This window comes from Ovis aries, chromosome 6, assembly GCF_016772045.2.
Source record: "Ovis aries strain OAR_USU_Benz2616 breed Rambouillet chromosome 6, ARS-UI_Ramb_v3.0, whole genome shotgun sequence".
In the NCBI taxonomy this organism is placed as follows: Eukaryota; Metazoa; Chordata; class Mammalia; order Artiodactyla; family Bovidae; genus Ovis; species Ovis aries.
Window position 1 is genome coordinate 61195332 of NC_056059.1, and position 18518 is coordinate 61213849.

At 41.2% G+C, this 18518-nt stretch overlaps 1 protein-coding gene across 48 annotated transcripts in view; it reads left to right on the forward strand.

The window, feature by feature from the left end:
• Positions 1 to 18518, forward strand: part of LIMCH1 (LIM and calponin homology domains 1) — a 352732-nt gene that overhangs the window by 259621 nt on the left and 74593 nt on the right. For 30 of the 48 annotated variants that reach the window (XM_027970954.2, XM_027970957.2, XM_027970951.2 and 27 more), the window contains exons 7-9: positions 6230 to 6425; positions 11992 to 12244; positions 13297 to 13563. In XM_027970954.2, coding sequence (XP_027826755.1) covers positions 6230 to 6425; positions 11992 to 12244; positions 13297 to 13563 — 716 coding nt within the window. Of the gene's footprint in view, positions 1 to 5533; positions 5860 to 6229; positions 6426 to 11991; positions 12245 to 13296; positions 13564 to 18518 lie in introns of those variants that run through there. The other 18 variants (XM_027970959.2, XM_060417025.1, XM_027970961.2 and 15 more) reach the window with 2 other exon arrangements.

Here is an 18518-nt window from a genome sequence, read left to right on the forward strand (position 1 = left end):
AGTTTTATGTCAAACTCGCATAAGTAAGATCTGGACATGAGCTGTCCAGGACTGGTGTGGAGGTTCTGTGACCAACCGGGGCCTACTGTCTTTTTACTCCATGATCCTCAACTCATAGACTTTTGATCCAAGGTAGCCATGCAAGCTTTAGCCTTCACGTCCTCCTCTTAACCAAGAGAAATCAGGGATGAGAAGAAGAAAGCTCTGTGCCTTACTTTCAAGACACTTCTGGGAAGTCATGCACTACACTTCTGCTCACGTCCTGTTGACTTAAACTTGGTCGCGTATCCGTTTCTAGCTGCAAGGAAAGACTTGAAGAAAGTAGAGTTTATTTCATCTAAAAACTGCATGTGGACTCAGTGGTAAAGAATTTGCCTGCCAATGCAGAAGACATGGGCTTGATCCCTGATCTGGGAAAATCCCACATGTTGCGGAGCCTGGGAGTTACAACTACTGAGCCTACATGTCACAGCTACTGAAGCCCGCATGCCCTAGAGCCATGCTCCACAACAAGAGAAGCCACTGCGATGAGAAGCCTGTGCATGGCAACTGGGGAGTAGCCCCTGCTCACCACAACTAGAGAAAAGCTCATGCAGCAACAAAGATCCAGCACAGGCAATAAATAAATAGAATTACCATGTCCTGCCTCCCACTAAACAATAAAAAGCAGATTATGGGCATTTTCACTGGAAGAGAACTGGAAAACAGATACTGAGAGACATGCTGCACATACTCAAGCTGAAGTAAATTTGAAATTTAAAGCTTTTCTTTCACAAAAGCTGCTGCTGCTCCTGCTAAGTCACTTCAGTTGTGTCCGACTCTGTGCGACCCCATAGACGGCAGCTCACCAGGCTCCCCTGTCCCTGGGATTCTTAACACTGGAGTGGGTTGCCATTTCCTTCTCCAGTGTGTGTGAAAGTGAAGTCGCTCAGTTGTGTCCAACTCTTAGTGACCCCATGGACTGCAGCCCACCAGGCTCCTCCGTCCATGGGATTTTCCTGGCAAGAGTACTGGAGTGGGGTGCCATTGCCTTCTCCATTCACAAAGGCTATTTATTTCATATTCATTTAATTCATATTCATGAGATTTATTTCATATTAATTTTTTTCTAGTAGAAATGTGCAAAAAATTATTAACTATGGTACAACTTGTTCTATAGTGCACTTAATACATGTGGAGCCCTTAACATAAGTGTCTGACACATATTAGGTGTTCATAGTAGGTTGCTACTGCGTTAGACAGTAAAGGTCTCTGAAGGCATGGTGATAATGGCCTTTCACTGGGCCTGAATATGTCAGAGAAGGTCTTCCAAAGGAGGGGATGCCTAAGCTAAACCAAGGGAAGTTACTACAAGAATAGTGAGATTAAAGGAAGAACCGAGGGGATGAGGGTGGCCCTAGAGATCTCAGGGTCTGGAACTATGTTGACATTTTAGGTTCTTTCTCTCTCTTTCTCTCATCTCTTCCTGTCTGTCTTTGAATTCATCTTCTCCTCCTATAGGTAGATATTCTGCCATAGCAGAGACTATGGCCAAAAGCAGAATTCTCTGCTTCTAGCTCCTTGCCCAGAAAGGCAAGGAATTCTCCTCCCTGGCCCCGGTTGAAAATTCCTGGGGTGTACTCTGGCCCAGTGTGGGTTCTATTTCTGAGCTAGTCAGTGTGACCAGGAGCAAGGTATACCATGATTGGCCTAAACTACTCCTGTCTCAGACGGTGAGGGTTATTAGCAGAACATGGGGATAGAGGGAGGAGCTGGATAAGCCAACAAATACAAGACCTCGCCCTAGATGACAGCCACCAGCAACTTCTCTTCCCTTAATCTGCTTTATTTTTTCATGATACATACAGTCCAACTTTGTCTTCATTTATTGGTGTTTCTGTTTGCTTTTTTCTTCTGTGCTAGAGTGTAGGGCCCAAGATGGACAGGGTGTTTCTCGAATTTGCATAACATTATGTCCCCAGAACTGAGACAATGCTTGGCACATAGAAGATGCTTGGTCAGTATCTGTGGAATGAATAACTTCCCAACCAGAGCGTGGTGGGTGGAGACAGCTCATCAGGCTGAAAAAGTAGAACTTAAAACACTCCAGAATCGAATTTAACCACCTTATAAATCAAAAGAAGCAGAAAATGGTGAGTAGTAAAACAGAAGTGTCTGGAGTTTCTCAGAAAGAGTAAGTCATTCACCAACCCTAGCTGGTTCTCATTATCTCTGACAAAGGAAGATAAGAAGAGGACAGATGAGTGAAATAATCCAAAAATATTGTGGAAGCTAGTAGTTCCCACCCCATTCATTAACACACTTTTACTGGAACAACCGACAGCACGCTGGACAGCCTTAAGTCTTATCCCCTCTCCTTGGACTGCTCTCTGCAGAAGACAGGATGCAGTTACTGGGCAACTAGATGGGAAGCATAGACAACTTAATAGACGTGAAGAAAGGAGCACTTAGACTGCAGGCCTTTGTGTTGTTCATATCTTCTAAGCCCTCTCGCAAAGCTTGCCTTTGAGTGACTTGATGGAATCCAATAAAATTGTTCATCCTGCTAACATCCACATCTTTGTTTCCGATCTCTTGCTTCACCCTTAGGTTTCTATGGCCAGGGATGGCCACAGGTGGCCTGGTGTACATTTGTCAAGCTGCCATTCAGCTTCCAGCTCTCACTTGATCTAGGGTTTTGTTCTTGGCTTTCTATGAAGTCATGAACAGAATGGCCTTTCTATTTTTCTTCTTCATAACTACCTGTGAGAAAGCAGCTGAAGCTCCAAGAAGCATGTTGACTTTCAGGGTTTTTTTCCTTTTTTTTCTCCTGTGGTTTGTAGGATAGGGTAGAGGAGACATTTGGGTATCTGGGAAAGGTTTCCTGATACTTGTTGTTGTTCAGTAACTAAGTCATGTCCAACTTTTTGTGATTCTAGGCACTGCAGCATGCCAGGCTTCTCTGTCCTCCACTGTCTCCCAAAGTTTGCTCAAAACATGTCCATTGAGTCAGTGATGCTATCTAACCATCTCAACCTCTGTAGCCCCCTTCTCCTCCTGCCCTCAGTCTTTCCCAGCATCAGAATCTTTTCCAATGAGTCAGCTCTTCGCATCAGGTAGCCAAAGGATTGGAGCTTCAGGTTTAGCATCAGTCCTTCCAATGAATATTCAGGGTGATTTCCTTTGGAATTGACTGGTTTGATCTCCTTGCAGTCCAAGGGACTCTCAAGAGTCTTCTCCAGTACCACGGTTTGAAAGCATCAGTTCTTCGGCGCTCAGCCTCTTGTATGGTCCAGCTCTCACATCCACACATGACTACTGGAAAAACCATAGCTTTGACTATACGGATCTTGGTCGGCAATGTGATGTCTCCTTTTTTAATACACTGTCTAGGTTTGTCATAGCTTTCCTAAAGGCCAAGTGTCTTTTAATTTCATGGTTGCAGTCACTGCCCACAGTGATTTTGGAGCCCAAGAAAATAAAATCTGATACTATTTTCTTGAAAATCCAGTTTTGTAATGCTATACCAAGCAGCTTGTGAAATTGTGTCTTTTCTAGATGTGGGCTTCCTAAGTGTTTGCCCTCCCTGATGGGAAATTGGGCCCAAGGAATCTAGTTATGGGATATAAATGGAGAAGGAGATAGAAGAATATCAGTGTTTATATAAGATTATGTACTAAACTGCAGTTATAAATTTTTTATGATTTATATATTGACTTTTACATGCCAAATGAATGCATAGCTAACATTTTTTGAGCACTTAAGCATCAGGCATTTTTCTGAATGCTTTCCATGTAGTAATACATTTAACCCTCCCAGCAACCCTATGAGATAAATATTATTTGCTCCATTTTACTGATGAGAAAACTGAAATTGGCCAAGGTCAAATAATTAGCCCAAGGTCAGACAGCTAACAAGGGGTGGAGCCAGGATTTAAACTGTCAGCTGAGCTTCCAAGACCATGCTTTTAACCTACTCTAAACTGTCTCTTTCTTGCAGCAGGTATAGGTTGGGAATCTAGGCATAAACAGCATTTAGTGACGGGGCACCATCCAGGTTAGCATCATCCAGTATAAGCATGGGTCTTCCCAGATGGCACTAGTGGTAAAGACCTGCCTGCCAATGCAGGAGACATGAGACACAGGTTCGATCCCTGGGTTGGGAAGATCCCCTGGAGAAGGGCACGGCAACCCACTCCAGTATTCTTGCTGGGAGAATCCCCTGGACAGAGGAGTCTGGTGGTCTGTAGTCTGTAGGGTTGCAGAGAGTCAGATACGACTGAAGTGATTTAGCATGCAAGCGTAAGCAGGCTGTAAGTATATAGCAGTTGGAAGAGGTGATGCTGATGATGACAGCTGTCACTATACTGAAGTGCATCAGATGCTGTCAGCTTTTGCCATTTGGTAGTTGGAGACAGAGTCCTTTGTCAGAATCACAGCTTGGCTGATTACTGCGTGACCTCAGTCAAGTTACTCAAACTCTCTGATTCTTTTCTATAAAATGGGGACAACCCCAACCACATCACTGGGGAGTAGGTTGTGTGGATTGAATAACAGAGCCTACAAAAAGCATCAAGCACAGAGTAAGTGTTCAATAACATTAGCCATTTGGCCTGTTCTCAGTGGATAAATAAACCAAGATAATTACTTGCATTTCCAAAGAAATTAAATGCAAAACCATATCCAATTTAGATATATAGTTTTCAGTTAGTCATGAGTTCTTCCTTTTCCTGCTAAAAGTCAGGCCTGGCTTTTGTACAAGTCCTGGTTAACTTTTGACCTACAAGTAAGCTACCTTCATTTCCATAACTGGAATTTCTGCCTCCCTCCAGAGGGTCATATCAGCTGAACTCACCCAGGCCACATTCAGGCCCTCAGTGTGGCGGCTACAGGGTGCCCCTCTCCACACTTCCCTTCCCCTCTCGCTCACTCTGAGTCCTCATGTGAGATCTGTGTGTGCCTTGTGAATGACGGCCACTCTGTCCCCGGAGAGGGCCCTCCACTGGGGAGAGTCAGAGGATCTAACTAAAGTCAGAGTCAGAGGTTATAACTGATGGAAGCTGCTGGACGCAGTTCCTACAAAGACACTGGCTGTGGTGGGCATATAAGTCAGTGTAGACAGTGTTTAAAAGTTGCTAACATGGAGTATATTTGTTTTTTTCCTTTCTATGGGGAATGTGGAGGGGACCTGCCTGAGCATCCCAGGAAATCTGCAGTGGGACCTTCCAGTCTTTGTGGATGTCATTTACAGCCCTGATTTTAAGCAACAGTCTGGGAGAGATTAAACTGAGGTTTATCTTTGAGTGACCGGAGTTATTTCTGTTTTCGTCAGCTTGGACTCTAGTAATTAATGCTAAGACACTGGCGGGAACAAGGCTTTTATTATAATATGAGGGTGAGGATGGCTTTGACTGACCTTTCTTCTGCTGGAGTTTCAGTGTTTTAGTATGTGCTGCTTGCGCTGGAAAGAATTTATAATCACAGGCTGTCAAAGACAGCCATTGTTTTCACTGCTCTGAACATGTGGGTCAGCCACAAGTGCTTTCAGCTCCCCCAGCGCCAAGAGCTGGCCGAGGGTGAGAGCATGCCTGGATTCTTCTGAAGCATCAGGAAAAGCATTTTGCATATTTTTCACTGCTTTTTTTTTTTTTTTTAAACTTTTTGCCCCAGAAAAGACAGCTCCCTTTCAGAGCAGGAATTTCCCTTCAAGGTAGCAGAAGATGGAACATACTGCTCCAGGATTTTATGAAACTGATTCTGCTGCAAAAACAAATGCTGTGTGCCTTAGCCAGACAGCATAAACAGAAGCAGTTGTGCGGCTAAACTAGGGGCTGGGTCCCGGAACAGACATGCAGTTATGGATCCTGAAAGACGGGTCAAGGTTAAGGCTTTTGTTTTTCATTTTTCTTTTCATCTTTTATTGTATTCTTGTGAATCCAAACTTGATGATCTTTTATTCTTAATTTCTCGAATTTTTTTTAAACATTGTGGACTGCAAGATGCTTGGGGATTTTTTATTTTTAAATATGTGTGATTTTCTGTTTGAGAAAGTTGTAGCAGGGAAGGATTGAAGAATGAAATGTTGACTTGCAGATGATAATCAGTGTGATAACTGCTTGCTGTAGCCTTTCCACAGTGATTCTATATGCAGGATTTTTTTGGAGACCGCTGGGGACTGATTTTCCTGATATTCATAGGCTCTATGTCTGTTGCAGTAATGTCTGTAATCCTTTTGTTTTCTTCTTGAACAGGAGACTGATGATATTGAGAGCCCCAAACGTAGTATTCGAGACAGTGGCTACATCGACTGCTGGGACTCCGAGCGCAGCGACTCCCTCTCTCCCCCTCGACACGGCAGAGATGATTCCTTCGACAGCTTGGATTCCTTTGGCTCCCGTTCCCGGCAGACTCCTTCGCCAGATGTAGTCCTCAGGGGAAGCAGTGATGGTAGGTTGGAGCCTTAATAAACTGCATTTCTTAGAATCAAACAGTAACAAGAGCTGCCTTGTTCCCAGCTGAGAGATTGGCACTGGGAAGGCAGACTCCATACCTACCTTGCGGTAACTCTAAACTGGTAGGAAAAAAAAAAAAAATCTCTTAACGTTGTTTTTTGGTGGTCCTTAGAATTTGGGTTGCCTTTGCCAGCAGTTGGTTTGAACATTGCCTCAGTGAGCATATCTTCTGTTGGAAAATGTATTACATCATTCCTCCCTGGGTCTCAGTGAATCAAGATGCTGTACAGACCATTAGCTCATAAAGTGTGCTGGAGGTTTATATGTTCCAGGTACGAGGAAGGGAAATGCTTGAGTGAGTACCACACTGTATAAGTGAAAATGGATCAACTTCCAGCAAACTGGAAACACACTGCACACACTTATGACAGCTCTGAAGCTTGGGACTGTGAAACTTTAATTGGCATGGTTTTGCCAATATTAGATGCTTATGGTAACTGACCGTTGACTAGAGCGATGCAGGTGGTCCTTAATGTATTGAACACAACCCAGACTGCTTGTTTCTTCAGAGGCTGGGTTTGGTTTAAATCTCCTGGATTTTATATCACCTGAAAGGAATGATCATTTTTCTTTACAAAAATGTATGGTCATGCAACCTGATGTAAATTTAATGCATATTTTTTCAGAAGCTGTTTACCTTACTTATCTTGTGCCTTTGTGCTTTTATTAATAAGAAGGGAAGATAGCTTGGTTCTGCATGTATAAACTTGGAGAAAGACTCTTAGGGGAATTCTTTTATTTGTGTCTATTTCTTTTTACTAGAAAAGGAAATAATTAGCTTCTGATTAAAGCTAATATTTCTAGAGACTTTAAGTCTTCTGTCTGAGATGAAAATTTTATTTTTAGCTAAAAAACCTCTTCCAGTTATAAAATTCTATGTCACCAAAGTACTTGGGTATTCAATATGCCCAGGTCCTGAGTTCATTACTCAACCTCTGGTATCTCATTTAATCCTTAGCACAGGTTATGAGATATCCAGTATGTGAGTTAATTCTCTCACAGGCCTATGAAACACTCCTTAGCCATATTTTACAGATGATTCTTAGGTTAAGAAACCATCCTAACATTGTAAGTGCCCCAAATCACTGTAAGTAGCATGACGATGTTAGCCTCGAGAAGTATGAGTCCAAAGCTTATACCCTAAAGCTTAATTTACTCACACTTCTTTCTGTTTGGTTAATAGATTTTTCAAATTCTAGCATGACTGAACTAATGCTTTTGTTTAGTACTTAAACTTGCCAGCAAATAGATTAGCCTCAGGGCCATATCGTATGTGACTCCTAAAGAATTCCATGGTGCATTGTGAACTGCTTGAAAAACATTTCTACAATTTTACGTGACATCTTAAGTCCCACCCACAGTATTAGAAGTTACAATACCAACTGCATGGTCTAATTGAACTTTAACATAACTGAAAGGGAGATTTGCTTTTATGAAACAAATCATAACTAAACTATTGCATCCATATTATTTTGATTTTTTAAAGAATTATTATTGTCTCATCCTGGTTTTTAATAACTGGTAATGTGGATCCTTTATTTATTCTGTCACCAGCTTCAAGGGATTCAGAGTTTATAATGGGCTACATCTTGAAGGGATTTGAGATGGTAATTACTAATATTGTACTAATATGTGCTGAGGCATAATTTCATTTGCAGCAATTAAGATTGATAAGCCAGAGTCTTTTCATAACAGTTTTTCCCGTGTAGAGAAAAACATGAAATTGAACTTCACAAAACACCATCCGTGAAAGAGCATCTTAACACACAGATTTCACCAATCAGCCTGATACCTTCAGGCTCATATTCTTGTAAACTAATCAAGACCTAATGAGGTTTTAAAGAAAAACAGCACTTTTTATCTGCCTTTTAAAGTGTGGTATAATTTTATCCAAATTGATGTTGTATTTCATTAGAGTTTATGGTATATTTTTTAAGTGATGTAATCAAGAAGATTGCTAGTGCTATTAAACACTTTCAAATTTAGAAGAACTTTTTTTAAAATTCTTGAAAATTTACTTCCTATGACTCATAATCAACTAAAGAAAGTCTTACCATGAAATTTTCCAGCTCCATATTGGGTAGAGAGAGTGTTCATTTTATTATTACTGAGGCCCACAGACCCATTCAGTAGGGACAGTCAAGAGCCACACACATAAGAGGTGCCGTGATTCTATGGGTTGGACACAAGAGCCACCTGGTAAGGAAGCTGTGGGTCACCAGGGTCAATTCAGCCACTCTGTCTTGCTTGACAGGTACCCAGTTCCTCCCTCGCTTTCACTGACATGCCTTCTGAGGCAAGCTCCACTGGAGAGGAAATACAAAATCTTCCACTCGGGTGCTTTTAAAATTAAGAACATGTTTTATAAACATAATGCATTTTGTTAAATAAATATTCTTATCTGTTATATAAAAGGTTAGTTAAGGGAGAGACATAAGGAATGAGAGAAATTAAAGTACTGGAGGAAGATGAAAAAGCAAAGGGTTGGTAGTATATATGGTAAAGTAAAAGTGAAAGTTAGTCGCTCAGTTGTGTCTGACTCTTGGCAATCCCTGTCCGGCTCCTCTGTCCATGGAATTCTCTAGGCAAGAGTACTAGAGTGGGTTGCCACTTCCTTCTCCATGGGATCGTCCCTACCAAGGGATCGAACCCAGGTCTCCTGCATAGCAGGCAGATTCTTTACCAACTGAGCCACTAAGGAAGCCCATATGTGGTAAACATAGATTAAAACAAAGAAAGACTCCTAGCTGTTGGAAGGGAGAGAAGTGTAGTCCCAGGGGAAAGGAAGGATCAGACTTTGATAAAAGGATGTCATCGTGGTCATGTGCACTGTTGGGCATAGATGGAGAAGCGACCCGAGTACATTTTCTTTTTTTTTTTTTTCCGAGTACATTTTCATCTTTTCAGGATTAAGTCAAAATCTTTTGAAATCTTGGCCTGAGATAAGAAGAGTTCTAACACTTGGGTGCTTTACATCTCAGGTAATCCTCACAACAACTGATGAGAGCTGTATTATTACCTTATTTCCAATGAGGACCCTGAGGAACAGAGGGCTTAAATTCCCCAGTCACACGGCTAGGCGATGATGGAGCTGAAATTATACCCTGGTCTCCAAGTCCAGAAGGTTACACTGCTTTCAGCAAAGTCACTTTGCCTCTGGGCATTTGTAAATTAACTCTTTTTGAAGTGTCTGTTGAAGACATTTATCAAAGAGTAATTGGAGAGAGGGTGAAGGTGATCTGTTCATGTGTTAAACAACCTATTTTGAGACTCTCAGTGTATTATAGGTAATATGTTTTTAGATATTGTACCAAAATAAGTTTCATAGATTATAGGGTTTTAGAACCGAGTGAACAGAGACAGCTCTATTCCATGCTAGCCCTTCATAGTTGATTGAAGAATCATTTTCTTTCCTTCATTTATTCAGCCAAGTCCAGGTGTTCCCCTCGTCAGGGTGCTTTAAGCAGAGGGCATTGTGCCCAAAGTCAGAAAACTGCAATAGTGCATGTGATGATGATGACATCCTTTTATCAAACTCTGATCCTTCCTTTCCCCAAGGCTGTGTTTCTCTCCTTCCAGCAACCAGGGGTCTTTCCTGGGCTGGAATCTGGAGAACAGAAATTGGAGTCTTGAGCTGTTACTTACCAGCCTTGGAAAAGGGGCCCTTTGGGTCTCTTTGAGTCTCTGTTTTCACCTCTGTATCATGGGGAAAATATCAAATAGGGAGACAATCCAAGTGCTTGGCAAGGTAAGGTAGTATTAGTGTTTGTTATAAAGCAATTCACCGAGGGCTCTGAGTTTTTTATTATGATACTGAGACAGATATCCGTGATAAAAGACTTGGGGTGAGAAGGGAACCAAGTTATGAATCAAAAACCAACAAGTCATGAAGTGGTCAAAACTCCAGAAGGGAGGCTGAAAGCCAGTGACATGAATAATTCATAAACTGAACATTTCATCTGTAACAATGAACAACTTGTTTATGGTCAATGCTTTTAACTTTTACCGTTTTTTTAAAGCCATTAAATCATTTAATCTCCAGGGCAAGTTATTTCATTCCTATTTTTACAGAAAAGGATGAGCAGGTGTATTAGAGACAAGCGTGGGAGCCCACAGCTCATCAGTGACAGATCCAGAACTATTATAGCATAAAGAGTAGTCAGTGATTGTTACGCACTTACGCAGGAGCAAGTACTGTACCAGTAGTTTCGGACGTATCTGATCCTCCCAACAGTGCTACAAAGTAGGTGATACTATTATCCTCACTATATTATAGACTGGAAAACTGAGGCTTGGGGTAGTGGTGACCAGTGCCAAAGTAACATAGCTAGTGAGCGGCAGAGCTCAGTATGAAGTGGATCTGACTTAACCACCTGCACTACACACTTCGCTAGGCTGCCACATCTCTTGACTTTCAGTTTAAGGTTCTTTTCACAAGTGTAAAGAGGTCAATTTCTGTTTGCTATCAGTGAAGTTGAAGGACCTTTTTATAAGGCACTCACTGATTTAAAGTTTTCAACCAGCATTCAGATGGTGGCTGCCTGTCACAGTGATGTGTGTTTTAATGACAGTTTCAGTCTAATGAATGTTAGAAATCTGATGAGATGAGACTCAGGAAACAAGGATACAGTATAATTTGGATACTGCCCAGTGAAAGACTGATGTTGGTAACGTTGAATTCCTTTGTGTTGTATAGAATGCTTTTTAAGCTAGACTAATTCATTGATTCGTGTGATTGTTTGAGTATATCCACTGTGTGCAAAGACCGTGTGATAAGTACTGTGAAGGGTACAAAGCCCTGTTCTCAAAATACAAAATAGAAAGTATAAAGTACCAGAAGAAAAATAGATCATCAGGCCATAGTGTTCACAGGAAAAAACTACCTCCAGCTCTGGGTACCAGGAAGGGCTCTGATATAGAGAAATATGCATTAATTATAACTCAAGCCATTTCCTGGAAGGCAAACTCTTGGTGTAATCCATACTGATCATTTTTCTGAATTCCTATAGTTCTTATATGTTTGTGCTCCTTGATTATAACTAATATTCTCCAGGTGTTTCATGAATTGGTTAAAGACACCTCAAAGACAAAGGATTATAAATCTTTTGTAATTCTTATTTGTCAGAATATCTAGTGCAGAGTAAGACATGCAAAAACAGGTGCTGTGTAAAAACTCCATAAATTTATTTTTTCTTCTGAGACTTGCAGAATCTGAGCAGGCGTATAGTCCTATTGCAAATGTGTTGTTAATTGTAACTCTCAGACACAGCTAAGCTTACTTTTTTTTTTTTTAATTTTGACTTTTTTTCTTTCCTGATTAGAATTGAGAGCTTTTCCCAGAATGGATTAACTTTGACTGATACTTTTGTTAAGTGAATAATTAAAGGAAGTAATCCCTGGAACCCATAGATTTAACCATACCATACCATACCATATACTTGCCATTTGGAATATTATTGCTAGCCCGGCACACTCTCTCAGCACCCGTCCTCTCTCCCCAGGGAGGGGGAGCGACTCTGAATCCGACCTGCCCCATCGGAAGCTGCCTGATGTGAAGAAGGATGACATGTCTGCGAGGCGGACGTCCCATGGAGAGCCGAAATCAGCAGTGCCTTTTAACCAGTACCTCCCCAACAAGAGCAACCAGACAGCCTACGTCCCCGCACCTCTGAGAAAGAAGAAGGTGGAGCGAGAGGAATATCGGAAGAGCTGGAGTACCGCCACCTCCCCCCTGGGTGGGGAGAGGCCCTTCAGGTAAGACCTGGGCTGTGCTGCTCCTATCCTGGCTTGTGATATAGGAACAACGGCCCCTGGATATGAATGAGCCCCAAGAGCCGCTGTAGACCATTGATGTGAGATTACAGATGGAGGTGGGAAGAACAGACCTTCAGAGAGTGATCGTCACAATAGGATAGAAGCTTCACGAAGGCACCTACAACTGTGCCTGGCACACAGTAGGTATTCAACCAACACTGGGCTGATGAGTAGATTTTTGAAACCAGCTGTATCATCAGGACATTGAGAACAGATCTGTCATCCATATCCTTCTCGGGAGACTGTCTGACTCCCAGTCCTGTTAGATTAGGTACAATAAGACCTTTTATCTACACCAAAGTTTATCTGGACATAAGCTCAAGCATTATGTAAGGCATGCATGAACATGCTTGAGTCATAGGTAGAAACAAACAGTCATAATGAAATGGAAGAAGCATTGGACTTCTCATCTCTTTAGGGAAGCAAGCAGTCTTTCCCCTAATCTCTGATTATGTTTTTGTATTTCTTCATTCATTTATTCAGTAAGAATGTATTTATAGAGCATGTACCATGTGCTAGGTAGTAGATCTTTTAGGCTTTGGGGACCCAATAGAAGGTAATATAGAGTCTTTGCCTTCAAGAACTTTACAGTCTAATAAAAGAAACTTATAGTCTAGTCTAATCCTTTTAGCAAAACCATCCTGATCATTGCTTGGTTATTTCTTATAGTCTTCCTTTATTATCTATGATTTTCCATTGAGTAAAAATTTTATTAAAAGTTGTAGTTATTGAACAACATGAATTTTGCCTTTCTGGCAGAAAAGGTTTTTGCCTATCAAGTTTGAAATAGCTTTCAATCAGTGTAGAGATTATGATGCGTTGTGTTAATTAACAAATGGCTACATTTAATTTTCTTCACATTACCAGAATAGTATTGCATACTATGAATTGCAATATTATGGAAGTAATATCAGAATGACCAGGAGCTGATCTATGATCTGCTCCCCAGCCTAGCATGTTAGTTTGGTCAATTATGTTGTCCAACTCACTAGCTATCCTGAGACAATAGAGGAAGAGGAAAGTGAAGTGGGGCCTCCTTGTGAAGAGGACCCCGTCAGCCCAATGGACACCAGTGGGAAGCCTCCTGACTGTGGGTCAGAACTACCCACCAGTTGTGGGAAGGAGCAGCCTCCTGCAGAGGGGGCTGTGGTGGCACCAGCTCCCAAGTCTGAAGAGAAAGCTGCTGCTGAAATGCAAAAGCGCAGAAGGCTGGAGCAAGCCGGAATCAAGGTCATGCCAGCAGCACAGCGCTTTGCCAGGTTAGCTGTGCAGGCCAAAGACTGGCCTGGCTGGCTTTGTGCATGCCCGGGGCTTTGGAATCTGTCTGATGCGGTGGAGTTTCCATCTTGTTTTCCCACTTCCTGCTTTACCCGTTGCATCATTATTTCCTACTTGGAGCGAATAGAAATAGCTAATCATCTTTGCCTTAAGGCCTGTCTCTGCTGAACTTTTGGTTATTTTAAATGGAGGTAAAGAGTGAGCTTCGTGCTGCTTGAGTAGACCTTGTCCTGGTCAAGTATGTGTGGTCAGTCACTTGTGGGCTACAGGATATATCTGGCAATAACATCTTATTTTTCAATTGTTTATGGCTTGTTAATTTTCACACTACTCCTAAATGGCTCTTATCTTCCTTCACACATCACTAGAAAGTAGTTCCTTTGGCATGGAAAGCACTGTCTTTAGAAAGAGTGGCTGGCTGACAAAAATCCACTTACTTTCTTTGTCCCAAGGGAGTAGTAAGTACAATTAGGTTTATTTGACTCATTTCTAAAATTTGTTGACTCAAAAATGAAGGATGGAGTAATTACTCCTCTTAATTGTCACAAAGGCACTCGTATACAGTCCTGGTGGCCTCGAGTTACGTGAGAGATGGAGACCTCCAGCAGCTGAAGTCACAGAGAAGTATAGTTGTACAATTTCACTTAGTGTTTGGAGAAGCTGATTAATTTCTGTCATGTAATAACCACGAAGATCCTAACAAATGATAGTGAGACCAAAATTTAATGGACAAATTGTAACTCATAACAGTTTGACAATTGAAATTCCTTTGCCGCTTGCTCTTTCATTGAATCCTGAAAGGCAGGTGATATGCCCATTTTTTTCAAGCAGAATAACTGAGAATCAGTGAAAGTAAGTTACTTAAGAGCCTCTGAACCAGTTACTGCTGACCTGGTGGCTACTTTCAGATGTTCTCTGACCACCGCATCCCCGCTGCCTCCCACACATTTGACAGAACGTTTTCCATCCCTCTGTACAACTCCATGTGTGGTTATGCTGTGGTCTAGGTCTTCACTGAAAATTCCAGCACTGGCTTATATGGATGTAATCTTAGAGTAGCTTTGTATTGATAAAACACCAAGGATATAATTCTTCCTGTCTGCGGTATCCCACAGATAAACATATCTGTCCTAAATGTGTATGTGCTTCTAGAAAACTCTGACATAAAACTGTGCTTGTGCTACAAGAAACTCTCGGGGTTTCTAAAATTATAAAGGGTAATGTCATAACATCTTAGAAATAAATCCAGATATTCTTTAAATTGCAGTTCAGAGACCTTTTGAGACTCATGCTGTTTCAACATCATTTGAGCATCTATGTACCTCAAAGACCAGGCGGCTAGGTGCTGAGAATATCAAAATGGAGTATATCCTCTTACCGGTTTTCAGCTTTTCCTGCTTCTGTCTTCAAGCCTAGGGCACTGTGGAAATAAGTAATAAGTGATACAGATAAGAGAGTGAATTTATTAAAAAAAAAACACGCTTTAATCGTAATTCCTTCATACACATACCTTCATTTTTATCATATCTGCAAAGTCTGTAACTGAAAGTTACCAAAGACACCATCATCTCTTTTATTATTTTTCTTGTTATTTTCAAAAATTGCCAATGTTTGAGTTTTAAAATCTCATTTTTAAAAAATCGGTTTTTTTTTTTCCATGATTACTAATGCTGTTGACTGTCACAACATGTGTACCGGCTACTCGGGTTGGTTTTTTCCCTATAAAGTCCCTCATATCTTCTGTCATTTACTTTTGTGCTTTAAAAAAAAAAATGTTTTATTGTGGTGAGAACGCTTGGCATGAGGTCTACACTCTGAACAAATCTTTAATTGCCCAATACAGAGTTGTTAACTATAGGTACAATGTTGTACACCAGATTCCTAGAATGTATTCAGCCTGCTTAACAGAAACTTTATGCCTATTGATTAGCAATCCCTATTTCACCCTCCCTCCATCCCTAGGATGCTATTCTTTGATTCTCTGTATTTGACCATTTTAACTACTTCATGTAAGTGGAATCATGCCATTTTTTTCTTTCTATGACTGGCTTATTTCACTTAATGTCCTCGAAGTTCATCCATGGTGTCACATATTACAAAATTTAATTCTTGTTTAAGGCTTAATAATATTCCGTTGTGTGCATATACACAGCCTTACCCTTATTCATCTCTTGATAGACACTCAGGGTGTTCCCACATCTTGCATATTATGAATAATGATGTGGGAGTGCTCAGATCCCTTTGGGAATCCTGGTTTGAGTTCTTCTGGATATATACCCAGAAATGGGATTGCTAGATCTAGCTCTGTTTTTACATCCTGAGGAACCTCCCCATGTCATCCTTGTAGTTACTGTTGTTGTTCAGTTGCTGGGGCATGTCCAACTGTTTGAGGTCCCATTGACATGTCATCTTTAGAGTATCCAGAAGAGCAAGGGGAGACAAGTGGGCAGAGACTGGGAGAGAACTCGGCACACCCTGGAATCGTGGTGACATGGAGAAGAAAAGAGAGTGGGCAAAGGGTGGGGGTTCCATGAGTGTCCTATGCCTCTTCAGTAAATGGAAGTTTATTTTCTGATAAAACAGTGCAATCTTTTATGACAGCTCCCATCCTGTGCACAGACCTAGAATCATAGTCTACAACCATGAATTCTAAAATTGAAGAATAATAGTATATTTGTGTGGTAATTTTTGCTCCTGTCCATGTTCCTGGGATCTGGCTTATTTTTTCCACATTTTGTCCAAGTTAGCTCTATTAAGCAGAAATTTGCAGGTCAGTTAATGTCTGCAGATGTCAGTTAATGTCATACTTTAGAGCTACTGACTTAGCATTTAAAATGGAGTTCAGGAAAATCATGCATATTCCCAGAGAATGTTCCCAATAGCAACACAACACAGCTGCTCCAAACACCCAGAATTCATTTGTTAGATAGATTTTTCAGCTGCTAGCTCTCATAAAAGTTTTATATATACCATGCCACCAGCCTGCCCTGTCTGTGTCTTTGTCACTTATTTTTTGCAGCCCACAGTAGAGTCAACGGCCATCCTAAATTTACCCACATTTTGGATCCTGCTTTTAATGTGGCAGAAGGTAGCTTAACTGGAATGAAATGCATATCATGACGAAGGAAGGGATTCTTGGTGTCTGGAAAAAAAAAGACTATGAAACATTTCAATATGCCGATGTCTCTTAAGGCATTTTACCTTCAGTCTCCTGTCTTTGCAATCCAAATGCATTCTGGCCACCACGTCTTGGAACCCAACAAGAGGCACCAGATACTTCTTGTGCCTATTTCTGAGCTGAGAAAGTCTGTGTTTGCAGAGATGGGGAGAGAATGAGGTACAGGCGAAGGGGGCATGTAGACGAGAGGAAGGCCTGACTTTTGTAGTTTTTGGTGGTTGTATCACAAGTATCCTCAAACACCTCCTTGAATTATTTTTAATACCATATAAAAACGAGCAAAAGTGCATGAGTTTTCTAGTCGAGAAGTCCCAGGCTTCCTGTCAAAGAATATGTTAGGAGGTATCTTAGCACCATGGGACAGAGTAGGTCTTTCTTATTAAATATGTCTGCCATTGAAGTCAGAAATGCATAAACTACTTTTCCTTCCATGTTCATGATTTTAGTTTATGATGTAGTTAGCTTAATTACCCCCCAAATATGAGACTCTGCCAGAGAAGCTGAGATTTCTGTGTTTAAGAGGATAAAATAAGAACCAAGATTCACTTCCCCTGAATTAAAATGCCACGGAGATTTGAATTCTCTGACTTGGTGTTTCCCATTGGAGAAGTAAACTTGTTTTTGAACTGAATTATAGGTTTCACGTGATTGGACTTCTTTTCTAATTGTTTTCATATGTTTCAGCACTCAGTCTTTTCTACTAGTCTGTGGATCTTCTCAGGCACATAGTAATTAATCACAGAGAGGGGGAAAAGCCCTCCAAGGAACAATAGATATTTTAGAAGTCTTTGGAGGAAGAGCAGATGCAGCTAAGTGCCAGACACGTATTCCTCCTTACCAGATGCCTGGTGTGTCACTGACTGTTGCCGAACAGATTCCGGGGGATCAGGGACCAGGCAGACACAGGATGTGTGTGAACCTCTGTGACTCTGGATGTAGCTGCCCTGGTTGGGCACTGCGTGAACCAGGGAGGTCTCTGGTATTGCCCGTGACATTCCCAGGAGGCCTAACAGGCTTTTCTGGAGAGCTCGGTTTCTTTCAATAGAACAAACTGACTGCTAGTCTGAGCTGATTGCTTGTGCACTGTCAAGTAAAAGGGAGTGAAAGAAAATGCCAGCTCTTCCTCAGTTGAAATCATTATCTCGATCACTTTGAAATATATAAGCCTCAGAAGCTTTGAGACAAGGGCTTTTCTTCCCCCTCACCTGCTCAGAGCCCACAATCTCTCCTACAAAGATAGCCTTACTTGTTTTAGGACAGAGTTGCCAGGTTGGAGGCAAGGCTTGACATTTCTCATGTCACATTGGACTGTATTCCTCCTAAGTAAAGCAATGAGCTGGGTCCACTGAGGAACCTCTTCTTCAACACAACTCATCTATGAATAACTCCAAAAAAATAGTGCCAAACCTCCCCCATGAAAATCAAGCTAGATAGCCAAAGTCTGCCACTTAAATGTACTTACTTTACCTACATTCAGATGACCATAGCTGGAAACTTCAACATTCCCCTCTGCAAAGTGGTCATCATAATTCCAATCTTACAGGGCTGTCTTGAATGTTAATTAATCTGGAATATACTAGCTCTTCATAGCTATTATAATTATTAAAAAACAAAGTAGAGTATACTGAAGGTTTATAATAAACTGACCTTCAGAAAAAAAAGGCACATTATAAAAAGTCATTTAAATATTTTGCTAACTAGATACCTGTGAGCATAAGCCTTCATATTTGCCTTATATACATTATTTATTACTTCATA